The sequence below is a fragment of the Salvelinus fontinalis genome, chromosome 2 (genome assembly GCF_029448725.1).
Source record: "Salvelinus fontinalis isolate EN_2023a chromosome 2, ASM2944872v1, whole genome shotgun sequence".
Lineage (NCBI taxonomy): Eukaryota > Metazoa > Chordata > Actinopteri > Salmoniformes > Salmonidae > Salvelinus > Salvelinus fontinalis.
The window spans coordinates 19,482,566-19,496,021 of NC_074666.1; the positions used below are offsets into that span (position 1 = coordinate 19,482,566).

At 42.2% G+C, this 13,456-nt stretch overlaps 2 protein-coding genes across 3 annotated transcripts in view; one reads left to right on the plus strand and one right to left on the minus strand.

The window, feature by feature from the left end:
- Positions 1-27: 27 nt before the first annotated feature.
- LOC129813717 (protein PBDC1-like) lies at positions 28-3,871 on the minus strand. Its single transcript, XM_055866171.1, has 6 exons — positions 3,788-3,871; positions 2,705-2,770; positions 2,534-2,593; positions 2,276-2,416; positions 2,053-2,164; positions 28-1,911 (listed from the first exon to the last, which is right to left on the minus strand). The coding sequence occupies exons 1-6, from the start codon at positions 3,815-3,817 to the stop codon at positions 1,820-1,822; spliced, it is 501 nt and encodes a 166-aa protein (XP_055722146.1). The 5' UTR covers positions 3,818-3,871; the 3' UTR covers positions 28-1,819.
- A 216-nt stretch (positions 3,872-4,087) lies between these two features.
- Positions 4,088-13,456, plus strand: part of LOC129813709 (dematin-like) — a 44,189-nt gene continuing 34,820 nt past the window's right edge. For both annotated transcript variants that reach the window (XR_008753187.1, XM_055866158.1), the window contains exon 1: positions 4,088-4,176. The gene's annotated coding sequence lies outside the window, so the exon portion shown is untranslated. The remainder of the gene's footprint in view (positions 4,177-13,456) is intronic.

Below are 13,456 nucleotides of genomic sequence, written 5' to 3' on the forward strand. Positions count from 1 at the left end.
GGATTTATCTGAAACACAGGCTACAGGTTGATTTTTGACATCCATTTATTCAGATTCAGGTATAAAAAAAATAATTATATATATACAGTTCAAGTCGGAAGTTTACATACACTTAGGTTGGAGTCATTAAAACTCGTTTTTCAACCTCTCCACAAATGTCTTGTTAATAAACTATAGTTTTGGCAAGTCAGTTAGGACATCTACTTTGTGCATGACAAGTCATTATTCCAACAATTGATTACAGACAGATTTTCACTTATAATTTACTGAATCACAATTCCAGTGGATCAGAAGTTTACATACACAAAGTTGACTGTGCCTTTAAACAGCTTGGAGAATTCCAGAAAATTATGTCATGGCTTTAGAAGCTTCTGACAGGCTTATTGACATAATTTGAGTCAACTGTTTGGCCACAATGACCATTGTTATGTTTGGAGGAAAAAGGGGGATGTTTGCAAGCCGAAGAACACCAACCCAACCGTGAAGCACGGGGGTGGCAGCATCATGTTGTGGGGGTGCTTTGCTGCAGGAGGGACTGGTGCACTTCACAAAATAGATGGCATCATGAGGTAGGAAAATTATGTGGATATATTGAAACAACATCTCAAGACATCAGTCAGGAAGTTAAAGCTTGGTTGCAAATGGGTCTTCCAAATGGACAATGACCCCAAGCATACTTCCAAAGTTGTGGCAAGATGGCTTAAGGACAACAAAGTCAAGGTATTGGAATGGCCATCACAAAGCACTGACCTCAATCCTATAGACAATTTGTGGGCAGAACTGAAAAGCGTGTGCGAACAAGGAGGCCTACAAACCTGACTCAGTTACACCAGCTCTGTCAGGAGGAATGGGCCAAAACTCACCCAACTTATTGTGGGAAGCTTGTGGAAGGCTACCTGAAACTTTTGACCCAAGTTAAACAATTTAAAGGCAATGCTACCAAATACTAATTGAGTGTATGTAAACTTCTGACCCACTGGGAATGTGATGAAAAATAAAAGCTGAAAATGACTTTCTCTACTATTATTCTGACATTTCACATTCTTAAAATAATGTGGTGATCCTAACTGACCTAAGACGGGGAATTTTTACTAGGATAAAATGTCAGGAATTGTGACAAACTGAGTTTAAATGTATTTGGCTAAGGTGTATGTAAACTTCCGACTTCAACTGTGTGTGTGTATATATAAAACACATGACGAGGCCAGAAACCAAATGCAGTCGGGTACACTGGGTAAATCTGAAAGAACACCCTATTTCTTATTTAGTGCACAACTGCTAGCCAGAACTCTGGTCATAAGTGGTTCACTATAGAGAATATGGTGCCATTTGAAAGACGTTTACAACTTTGTACAAGGACATACGCAATCCCAGAAGTGCTTGGCACAAATAAGAGGAAAGCTAATTACATATAGCTACGATGCTCAGTTTAGACATCAGTACACACACACACTTGTGGGATGCAGGCGTGTGTGTGGAGAGGGGGGGGGGGGGGGGTTAGTTTTGGTTCTTAAATCTTAAATGTTTTTGTTGCAAGACGCAAAGAATATACCCCTGCTGAACGTGCCCCTGGTCTAGTTTCCAGTAGACCATCTATGTTGTCAACAAGGTGGGTGACCACAGGAAAAGTTTGTAAGGAGATGGTGGTATGTCAAGCATTGGGAATGTTTACACTAGTAACCAGGGTTGTTAAAACTTTCTCTGTGTTAGAGGTGGCGGTGGTATGGTTTATAAAGGGTGTTTACCTGGTACACAGGACTGGCAACTTTCTCTGTTACTGGGTTAGAGGTTATAGCAGGTTGGGTTATAGCGTATGGGTTTAAGAAGGCTGCTTTTTAGCCTGGAAAACAGGGGTGTTGAATCCTTCTCTGTTCCTAGCGATCTCGATGGCAAAGAACTGGATCCTGGTGGCTGCAGGGACAATAAGGTCATTGTTAAATGCGCATGATAACAAAAAATCCTGGTGAATATTCATTAAAAAAGACAGAAGGCCCACACACTTATGCTCCTAATTAGTGACAACATTTCTTGTGTAATAGTGACTGACAATACCAAATATGGTGTTTTCCTCTGTGTAGTCCTTCACACAGTCAAGTCGTAGCAGAGTCCCGTAGTTAAAGTCCTCCACCACTCCGTCAAACTGGTTACAGAATGGACGCCACTTCTATTGATGCCAATACAGAGATGAGGTTAGTTTCTCTCACACACACACCCACCCACTCTTCCTCTGTCCCTCTTTGTATCTCTGACTACTGTAACACACATTGTCCTCTACCTCTTTGGCCTCTGCCGTTTTGAGCATGTCTGGGTCCAAGTTCTTAATGTTGAGGTCTGAGAAAGATTCTTTGAAGGATGTATAGATCCGGTCATCCACCTTGGTCAACTTCAGATTACTGGGGTCTACCGACGAGATCAGCTACAGTACACACACATTATTAGCTAGAGGGGAGAGGACTAGATCAGTGCAATGTGGCTGCTAGTATTGAGAATATGCTCCAACTGGTGCAGGTACTTGTGAGCAAGAGATACTCACATTGAAGTAGATCTCTGCGTGATTGTAAGCCTTCATCGCCCACATCACTTCCAGTTGAGGCTAAGACACATGCACACACACACACAGGTTAGCTAACTGACACTACAATTATACTGTGTTGAGTGTGTCAGAGGATGGAAAACCTCAATAGACCGTGTGTTGGCAACTCACATCGTTCCCATAAGCCTCAGCTGGTAGAGACAGAGCCTGTGCGGCCGCTGTAGTTCCCTCCACGCCCTGAAATAACATGATATAACAGAATCATTAACATTATAATTACAGTATTACAATTGCTCCTTTACACTAGCTTTGGGACACAACACAGGAGTCTGTATTGGTTGGAGTCCCTGAGTTGTGAATCGTTCTGGTGGGTGGCAATGGAAAATAACCCTACCAAAATATAGCCGGCTACACCAAAAAATTATTTCCTGTCAACGAAAGCATATAATCTCTAGGAACTCGATTTACCAGACGTAAAGTGAAATGTGACCCTCAATATTAAATAAAGGTCTGAATCCAACTTTTTTTTCTGAACTACACCAAGTGTGTGGTTTAATGGCAGCCCGCTGTCTAACAGGAATAAAAGTTTGATTCAGACATTTATTTGATAGCGAGGGACACATTTCACTTTACATATGGTAAATCGAGTTCCTAGAGATCATATGCTTTTGTTGACAGGAAGGTACTTTTTTATATACATATGTCACCTTGTCCGAGAGAGATCTACATGGTTATCAAAACGTCACGCCAGGTTAAGCCTACACGAAACACAGCCCTTATTGTAAGTGTTTGGAAAATTCCCTATGGGAAAAATGAATGGCGGATAAACGATTGAAACCATTTCCCTGTTTTAATACTAGGTTTTATGGGTATGATTACACCTCCACTGTGGGGCTCTATATATTGTGGTAGGTATTTTCCATCGCCACGGACCAGAACGATTCACAACTCAGGTAGTCCGACCAATACAGACTCCCGATGTTGTGTCCCAAAGCTTCTTCACAGTTCACACCCTAAATAATACGACGAAATGTTGTCACTGGCATTATCAATTCAATATTACTGTTATTGCTGAAGTCTAATAATGGTTTTAAAACATGTTCAATTCAATCAATGTTGTTCCCGTTTAGGAAGAGGCATTACTACAAATAAAAATGCAGCATATACTTTAGAATTCATATACAGCTACAATTTACCGGTATATGACATGTACATTCAATTCAAATACAGTTATTCAACCGTGTGGATTCTCACCAGAGAAGCAAGTCCATTTCCCGACGCCATAGCTGTAAACCCCTGACCCGATGACGTCACATCGTTCTGCTTAAAGGGCCCACGCCTTGTCTCCTTTCCCACATCTGCTGTGACATCTGGGACTGGTTAAAGCTAAATTCTGGAATCCATTGTTTACCATGTTGCTTCTTATCTACTTGTTGTCAGATAGGCTAGGAGAGGGAAGGAGCTGGAGAGAGAAGGGTAAAAGAGAGGAGGAGACGAGAGAGAAGAGAGGACGCACTCACACCCTCCCACCAGTCTCCTCAATATCTAGAAGCGCGCTTTAACAGGGCTGATGGGATTTCGGAATGCTCGATCTGTCACTAGCTGGAGTGTTATTTTGTTGATGACGGCGGATTGATTGGCAGGTAAGATTAGATCATTTTATTCCGTTTTATTATTAGTTACGTTTATAAAGACATTACACTTGACTAGGGACTGTTGTAGTCTAGGTCGGTCTGAGTGGTAAGGTCGTCTGGGAAGGGTTAATAATAACCTATATCCTTTTGTCATGGGGTCTATTCAGCACCTTTCATGTAAACAATTCAAGATCTTGTCTTCTAGACCGCCTCTCATTCCCCGTCGTGCGAATTTATCGATGAAAGGCCGCATGACGTGGTTATTATAAGCCTACTGAACAGGGAGGATATGATAGGCTTATACAGTATGTGATGTAGTACTAATTGTCTATAGCCGATATGAGCCTATGTTCATCTGTTGCGTCGATGTTTATCTATTATGAGGCTATATTGTAAAAAAGTTTTATCATAACAATAAAGCAAATATGACTCCATGAAAGCCACACCAATAACCGTTAGCCAGACAAGCCAGGGGTGCATAGGCCATCAGGCAATTCTGCCAAAAGCCAGATGGGCTGCACCATTATTTTGGTGTGTGGGCTGATCGGGAAATTGACACACACAAATATTTTTTTATATACAATACTCATTCTAGGGTTTTTCTTGTACTATTTTCTACATTGTAGAATAATAGTGAAGCCATCAAAACTATGAAATAACAAATATGGAATCATGTAGTAACCAAAAAAGTGTTCAACAAATCAAAATATATCAAAATATATATACTTGAGGTTATTAAAAGTAGCCACTTTTTGCCTTGATGACAGCTTTGCACACTCTTGGCAGTCTCAACCAGCTTCATGAGGTAGTCACCTGGAATGTATTTCAATTAACAGGTGTGCCTTAAGTTAATTTGTGCTATTTCTTTCCTTAATGCGTTTGAGCCAATCAGTTGTGTTGTGACAAGGTATGGGTGGTATACAGAAGATAGCCCTATTTGGTAAAAGACCAAGTCCATATTATGGCAAGAAGCGCTCAAATAAGAGAAGACAGTCCATCATTACTTTAATTAAGACATAAAGGTCAGCCAATGCAGAACATTTCAAGAACTTTGAAAGTTTCATCAAGTGCAGTCGCAAAAACCAAAAAGCGCTATGATGAAACTGGCTCTCATGAGGACCGCCACAGGAAAGGAAAGACCCAGAGTTACATCTGCTGCAGAGGCTAAGTTCATTAGAGTTACCAGCCTCAGAAATTGCAGCCCAAATAAATGCTTCACAGAGTTCAAGTAACAGACACATCTCAACATCAACTGTTATGACGAGACTGCGTGCATCAGGCCTTCATGGTCAAATTGCTGCAAAGAAACCCCACCAAAGGACACCAATAATAAGAAGCGCCAAGAAACGCAAGCAATGGACAGACTGGTGGAAATCTGTCCTTTGGTCTGATGAGTCCAAATTTGAGATTTTTGGTTCCAACCGCCGTGTCTTTGTGAGACGCAGAGTAGGTGAGGGGATGATCTCCGCATGTGTGGTTCCCATTGTGAAGCGTGGAGGTGTGATGGTCTGGGGGTGCTTTTCTGGGGAAACTGTCAGGGATTTATTTAGAATTCAAGGCACACTTAACCAGCATGGCTACCACAGAATTCTGCAGCAGTACGCCATTCCACCTGGTTTGCGCTTAGTGGGACTATCATTTGTTTTTCAACAGGACAATGACCCAACACACCTCCAGGCTGTGTAAGGGCTATTTGACCAAGGAGAGTGATGGAGTGCTGCAACAGATGACCTGGCCTTCACAATCACCCGACTTCACACCAATTGAGATGGTTTGGGATGAGTTGGACCGCAGAGTGAAGGAAAAGCAGCCAACAAGTGCTCAGCATATGTGGGAACTCCTTCAAGACTGTTGGAAAATAATTCCAGGTGAAGCTGGTTGAGAGAAGCCAAGAGTGTGCAAAGCTGTCATCAAGGCAAAGGGTGGCTACTTTGAAGAATCTAAAGTATATTTAAGTTTTTTGAGGACATTCAATTTACTGTTGGATGGCTACTAGCAGTGGGTATTATATTTAAGGTTAGCGATCTAGTTGATGTGTTTTAAGTTTCCACTCATGTGTTGAACTCCAAATGAATTAGCCTATGAAATTAGTGAACATAAAGATGTATGTAATTCATCTCTCTGGAGTCCTATTTTTACAGTAAAATATAGCAAATATAGTCTAATTGTCAACCCTGACAGAATTCATGTCAATCACTGGATTAGGTTGAACAAAATAGAGAAAGAGAGAGAGACCGCATTAACTGCCGTGGGATATGCGTCAAAAGCAACCTTGGGAAAATCCTCTGCATTATCATTAACAGCAGACTCATACATTTCCTCAGTGAAACAATGTATTGAACAAATGTCAAATTGGCTTTTTACCAAATTCCCGTACAAAAGACCATGTATTCACCTTGCACACCCTAATTGACAAAGAAACAAATCAAAACAAAGGCAGTCTTCTCATGCTTTGTTGATTTCAAAAAAGCTTTTGACTCAGTTTGGCATGAGGGTTTGCTATACAAATTGATTTAAAGCTGTGTTTGGTGAAAAACGTATCACATTATAAAATCCATGTGCACAAACATTAAGTGTGCGGTTAAAATTGGCAAAAAACAAATTTCTTTCCATCGGGCTGTGGGGTGAGACAGGGATGCAGCTTGAGTCCCACCCTCTTCAACATGTATATCAACGAAGTGGCGAGGGCACTAGAACGGTCTGCAGGACCCAGCCTCACCCTACTAGAATCTGAAGTCAAATGTCTACTGCAGCACCTAGATCTTTTGCACAGATTCTGTCATCTATGCCATCAAAAGGAACATCAAATTTGACATAACAATTAGGATCTGGCTAAAAATACTTCAGTTATTGAACCCATTGCCCTTTTATGGTTGTGAGGTCTGGGGTATGCTCACCAACCAAGAATTAACTGAAAGGGACAAACACCAAATTGAGACCTCATGCAGAATTATGCAAAAATATATTCTGTGTACAACGTAAAACACCAAAAAATTGCATGAAGAGCAGAATTTGTCCGATACCTGCTAATTATCATAATCCAGAAAAGAGCTGTTAAATTCTACAAACACCTAAAAGGAAGCGATTCCCAAACCTTCCAGAACAAAGCCATCACCTACAGCGAGATTAACCTGAACAAGAGTCCCAAAAGCAAGCTGGTCCTGTGGCTCTGTTCACAAACACAAACAGACCCCACAGAGCCCCAGGACAGCAATACAATTAGACCCAAACAAATCATGAGACGATAAAAAAGATAATTACTTGACACATTGGAAAGAATTAACAGAAAAACTGAACAAACTAGAATGCTACTTGGCCCTAAAGAGAGAGTACACAATGGCAGACCCAAAATGAAGGAAGCTTTGACTACAGACTCAGTGAGCATAGCTTTGCTATTGAGAGAGGCCGCAGTAGGCAGACCTGGCTCTCGAGAAGACAGGCTATGTGCACACTGCCCACAAAATGAGGTGGAAACTGATCTGCACCTCCTAACCGCCTGCCAGATGTATGACCATATAAGAGACACATATTTCTCTCAGATTACACAGACCCACAAAGAATTTTAAAACAAACACAATTTTGATAAACTCTCATATCTATTGGGTGAAATACCACAGTGTGCAATCACAGCAGCAATATTTGTGACCTGTTGCAACAAGAAAAGGGCAACCAGTGAAGAACAAACACCATTGTAAATACAACCTATATATAGCCATAATGACATGTCTCTATTCCTTTGGAACTTTTGTGAGTTTATTATTTATTTCACTTCCTTTGTCAATGGTAACATGTTTCCCATGCCAATAAAGCCCATTGAATTGAGAGAGAGGATTGTTTTGGTGGTAGTGCAGAAAATTATACTATTTTAATGGAAATTTCTCTGTGAGCAGAGTTGGGGACTTGAGTCTGTGACTAGCGCACTGTCGTGGCAAAATGTAGATCTCTGCCTAAATAGACATACGCAAAAGTAACTGCTATTCATGTGTAATTACATGATTCTTACATGCAAAAACTTGGTATATTTGGAAAGAAGACATATGGGTATAACGACACAAGGCAAGACCCAGATGCAGACACAGGAGGCAGATGGTTTGAGCTCTGGTAGTTATTAATCAAATCAAAGTTTATTTGTCACGTGCGCCGAATACAACAGGTGTAGACCTTACAGGCTCTAACCAATAGTGTGAAAAAAAGGTGTGTGTGTGTGAGTAAAGAAATAACACGACAGTAAAAATACATTTGAAAATAACAGTAGCAAGGCTATATACAGACTCCGGTTAGTCAGGCTTATTGAGGTAGTATGTACATGTAGGTATGGTTAAAGTGACTATGCATATATGATGAACAGAGAGTAGCAGTAGCGTAAAAAGAGGGGTTGGCGGGTGGTGGTACACAATGCAGATAGCCCGGTTAGCCAATGTGCGGGAGCACTGGTTGGTCGTGCCAATTCAGGTAGTATGTACATGAATGTATAGTTAAAGTGACTATGCATACATGATAAACAGAGAGTAGCAGCAGTGTAAAAGAGGGGTTGGGGGGGTACACAATGCAAATAGTCCGGGTAACCATTTGGTTACCTGTTTAGGAGTCTTATGGCTTGGGGGTAAAAACTGTTGAGAAGCCTTTTTGCCCTAGACTTGGCACTCCGGTACCGCTTGCCATGCGGTAGTAGAAAGAACAGTTTATGACTGGGGTGGCTGGGGTCTTTGACAATTTTTAGGGCCTTCCTCTGACACCGCCTGGTGTAGAGGTCCTGGATGGCAGGCAGCTTTGATGTACTGGGCCGTACGCACTACCCTCTGAAGTGCCTTGCGGTCGGAGGCCGAGCAATTGCTGTACCAGGCAGTGATGCAACCGGTCAGGATGCTCTCGATGTTGCAGCTGTAGAACCTTTTGAGGATCTCAGGACTCATGCCAAATCTTTTTAGTTTCCTGAGGGGGAATAGGCTTTTTCGTGCCCTCTTCACGACTGTCTTGGTGTGTTTGGACCATTCTAGTTTGTTGTTGATGTGGACACCAAGGAACTTGAAGCTCTCAACCTGCTCCACTACAGCCCCGTCGATGAGAATGGGGGCGTGCTCGGTGCTCCTTTTCCTGTAGTCCACAATCATGTCCTCAGTCTTGGTTACGTTGAGGGATAGGTTGTTATTCTGGCACCACCCGGCACCACCCGGCCAGGCCTCTGACCTACTATAGGCTGTCTCGTCGTTGTCGGTGATCAGGCCTACCACTGTTGTGTCGTCTGCAAACTTAATGATGGTGTTGGTTGTCGTGCCTGGCCATGCAGTCGAGGGTGAACAGGGAGTACAGAAGGGAACTGAGCACGCACCCCTGAGGAGCTCCAGTGTTGAGGATCAGCGTGGCAGATGTGTTGCTACCTACCCTCGCCACCTGGGGGCAGCCCGGCAGAAAGTCCAGGATCCAGTTGCAGAGGGAGGTGTTTAGTCCCAGGTTCCTTAGCTTAGTGATGAGCTTTGAGGGTACTATGGTGTTGAACGCTGAGCTGTAGTCAATGAATAGCATTCTCACATAGGTGTTCCTTTTGTCCAGGTGGGAAAGGGCAGTGTGGAGTGCAATAGAGATTGCATCATCTGTGGATCTGTTTGGGCGGTATGCAAATTGGAGTGGGTCTAGGGTTTCTGGGATAATGGTGTTGATGTGAGCCATGCCCAGCCTTTCAAAGCACTTCATGGCTACGGACATGAGTGCTACGGGTCTGTAGTCATTTACGCAGGTTGCCTTTGTGTTCTTGGGCACAGGGACTATGGTGGTCTGCTTGAAACATGTTGGTATTACAGACTCAATCAGGGACATGTTGAAAATGTCAGTGAAGACACCTGCCAGTTGGTCAGCACATGCCCGGAGCACACGTCCTGGTAATCCGTCTGGCCCCGCAGCCTTGTGTATGTTGACCTGTTTAAAGGTCCTTACTCACATCGGCTACGGAGAGCGTGATCGCACAGTCGTCCGGAACAGCTGATACTCTCATGCATGCCTCAGTGTTGCTTGCCTCGAAGCGAGCATAGAAGTGATTAAGCTCATCTGGTAGGCTTGTGTCACTGGACAGCTTGCGGCTGTGCTTCCCTTTGTAGTCTGTAATAGTTTGCAAGCCCTGCCATATCCGACGAGCGTCGGAGCCAGTGTAGTATGATTCAATCTTAGCCCTGTATTGACGCTTTCCCTGTTTGATGGTTCGTCGCAGGGCATAGCGGGATTTCTTTTAAGCTTCCGGGTTTGAGTCCCGCACCTTGAAAGCGGAAGCTCTACCCTTTAGCTCAGTGCGAATGTTGCCTGTAATCCATGGCTTCTGGTTGGGGTATGTACAGTGGGGAGAACAAGTATTTGATACACTGCCGATTTTGTGCAATATTATGCAATAAAATGCAAATTAATGACTTAAAAATCATACAATGTGATTTTCTGGATTTTTGTTTTAGATTCCGTCTCTCACAGTTGAAGTGTACCTATGATAAAAATTACAGACCTCTACATGCTTTGTAAGTAGGAAAACCTGCAAAATCGGCAGTGTATCAAATACTTGTTCTCCCCACTGTAAGTACAGTCACTGTGGGGACGACGTCCTCGATGTACTTATTGAAAAAGCCAGTGACTGATGTGGTGTATTCCTCAATTATAATCCAAGGGATAGACAAAAGGCAGGTCGGGGACAGGCAAGAGTTCATAGCCAGGGCAGAGTCCAAAACGGTACAGGGCGGCAGGCAGGCTCGAGGTCAGGGGCAGGCAGAGTGGTCAGGCAGGCGGGCTGAGTGTCAGGACAGGCAAGGGTCAAAACCAGGAGGACGAGAAAAACGCTGGTTGACTTGGCAAACAAGACGAACTGGCACAGACAGACAGAAAACACAGGTATAAATAACCAGTGGATAATGGGGAAGATAGGTGACACCTGGAGGGGGGCGGAGACAAGAACAGGTGAAACAGATCAGGGTGTGACACTGGGAGATTTTAAGGAAATGATCAAAACATACAGTTGAAGTCGGAAGTTTACATACACCTTAGCCAAATACATGTAAACTCAGTTTTTCACAATTCCTGACATTTTATCCTAGTAAAAATCCCCTGTCTTAGGTCAGTTAGGATCACCACATTATTTTAAGAAAGTGAACTGTCAGAATAATAGTAGAGAGAATTATTTATTTCAGCTTTCATTTCTTTCATCACATTCCCAGTGGGTCAGAAGTTTACATACACTCAATATGTATTTGGTAGCATTGCCTTTAAATTGTTTAACTTGGGTCAAACGTTTCGGGTAGCCTTCCACAAGCTTCCCACAATAAGTTGGGTGAATTATGGCCCATTCCTCCTGACAGAGCTGTTGTAACTGAGTCAGGTTTATAGGCCTCCTTTGCTCGCACACACTTTTTCAGTTCTGCCCACAAATGTTCTATAGAATTGAGGTCAGGGCTTTGTGATGGCCACTCCAATACCTTGACTTTGTTGTCCTTAAGCCATTTTGCCACAACTTTGTAAGTATGCTTGGGTCATTGTTTATTTGGAAGACCCATTTGCGACCAAGCTTTAACTTCCTGACTGATGTCTTGAGATGTTGCTTCAATATATCCACATAATTTTCATCCCTCATGATGCCATCTATTTTGTGAAGTGCACCAGTCTGTCCTGCAGCAAAGCACCCCCACAACATGATGCTGCCACCCCTGTGCTTCACGGTTGGATGGTGGTCTTCGGCTTGCAAGCCTACCCCTTTTTCCTTCGAACATAACGATGGCCATTATGGCCAAACAGTTCTATTTTTCTTTCATCAGACCAGTGGACATTTCTCCAAAAAGCACGATCTTTGTCCCCATGTGCAGTTGCAAACCGTAGTCTGGCTTTTTTTATGGTGGTTTTGGAGCAGTGGCTTCTTCCTTGCTGAGCGGCCTTTCAGGTTATGTCGATATAGGACTCGTTTTACTGTGGATATAGATACTTTTGTACCTGTTTCCTCCAGCATCTTCACAAGGTCCTTTGCTGTTGTTCTGGGATTGATTTGCACTTTTCGCACCAAAGTACGTTCATCTCTAGAAGACAGAACACGTCTCCTTCCTGAGTGGTATGATGGCTGCGTGGTCCCATGGTGTTTATACTTGCGTACTATTTTTTGTACAGATGAACGTGGTACCTTCAGGTGTTTGGATTTTTTTTTCTGACGTCTTGGCTGATTTCTTTTGATTTCCCCATGATGTCAAGTAAAGAGGCACTGAGTTTGAAGGTAGGCCTTGAAATACATGCACAGGTACACCTCCAATTGGCTCAAATTATGTCAATTAGCCTATCAGAAGCTTCTAAATGCATGACATCCTTTTCAGGAATTTTCCAAGCTGTTTAAAGGCTCAGTCAACTTAGTGTATGTAAACTTCTGACCCACTGGAATTGTGATACAGTGAATTATAAGTGAAATAATCTGTCTGGAAACAATTGTTGGAAAAATGACTTGTCATGCACAAAGTAGATGTCTTAACCGACTTGCCAAAACTATAGTTTGTTAAAAACCTCTACCGCTTCTCTCTCCCGGATCCGGGATCCTCCTCATCAAAAAAGCTGACTAGCATAGCCTAGCCTAACGGGACAGGGATATCATATAATATAATTTCATGAAATCACAAGTCCAATACAGCAAATGAAAGATAAACATCTTGTGAATCCAGCCATCATTTCTGTGTTTTACAGCGAAAACACAATATGTATTTATATTAGCTAACCACAATAGCCAAACACACCATGGCATGTTTTCACCATGTTTCCACCGCATAGGTAGCTTTCACAAAACCCAGAAATAGAGATAAAATGAATCGCTAACCTTGAACAACTTCATCAGATGACAGTCTTATAAAATCATGTTATACAATACATTTATGTTTTGTTAGAAAATTTGCATATTTGAGGTATAAATCGTAGTTTTACATTGCAGCCACCATCACAAATAGCACCAAAGCAGCCAGAATAATTACAGAGAGCAACATGAAATACATAAATACTCATCATAAAACATTTATGAAAAATACATGGTGTACAGCAAATGAAAGATAAACATCTTTTGAATCCAGCCAATATTTCCGATTTTTTTAAGTGTTTTACAGCGAAAACACAATATATATTTCTATTAGCTCACCACAATAGCCAAACACACAACGCCATTTATTCACCGTAAAGATAGCTTTCACAAAACCGACAAATAGAGATAAAATGAATCACTAACCTTTGGACAACTTCATCAGATGACAGTCTTATAACATCATGTTATACAATACATTTATGTTTTGTTCGAAAATGT

Bases quoted from the DNA above. Each gene is read 5' to 3' on its own strand.
- LOC129813717 (XM_055866171.1), bottom strand. From the start codon at position 3,817: ATGGCGTCGGGAAATGGACTTGCTTCTCTG. The intron at 2,417-2,533 runs GTGAGTATCTCT...TGTGTACTGTAG, and splicing joins ACGCAGAGATCTACTTCAAT to CTGATCTCGTCGGTAGACCC. The intron at 2,165-2,275 runs GTAGAGGACAAT...TGGCATCAATAG, and splicing joins AAACGGCAGAGGCCAAAGAG to AAGTGGCGTCCATTCTGTAA.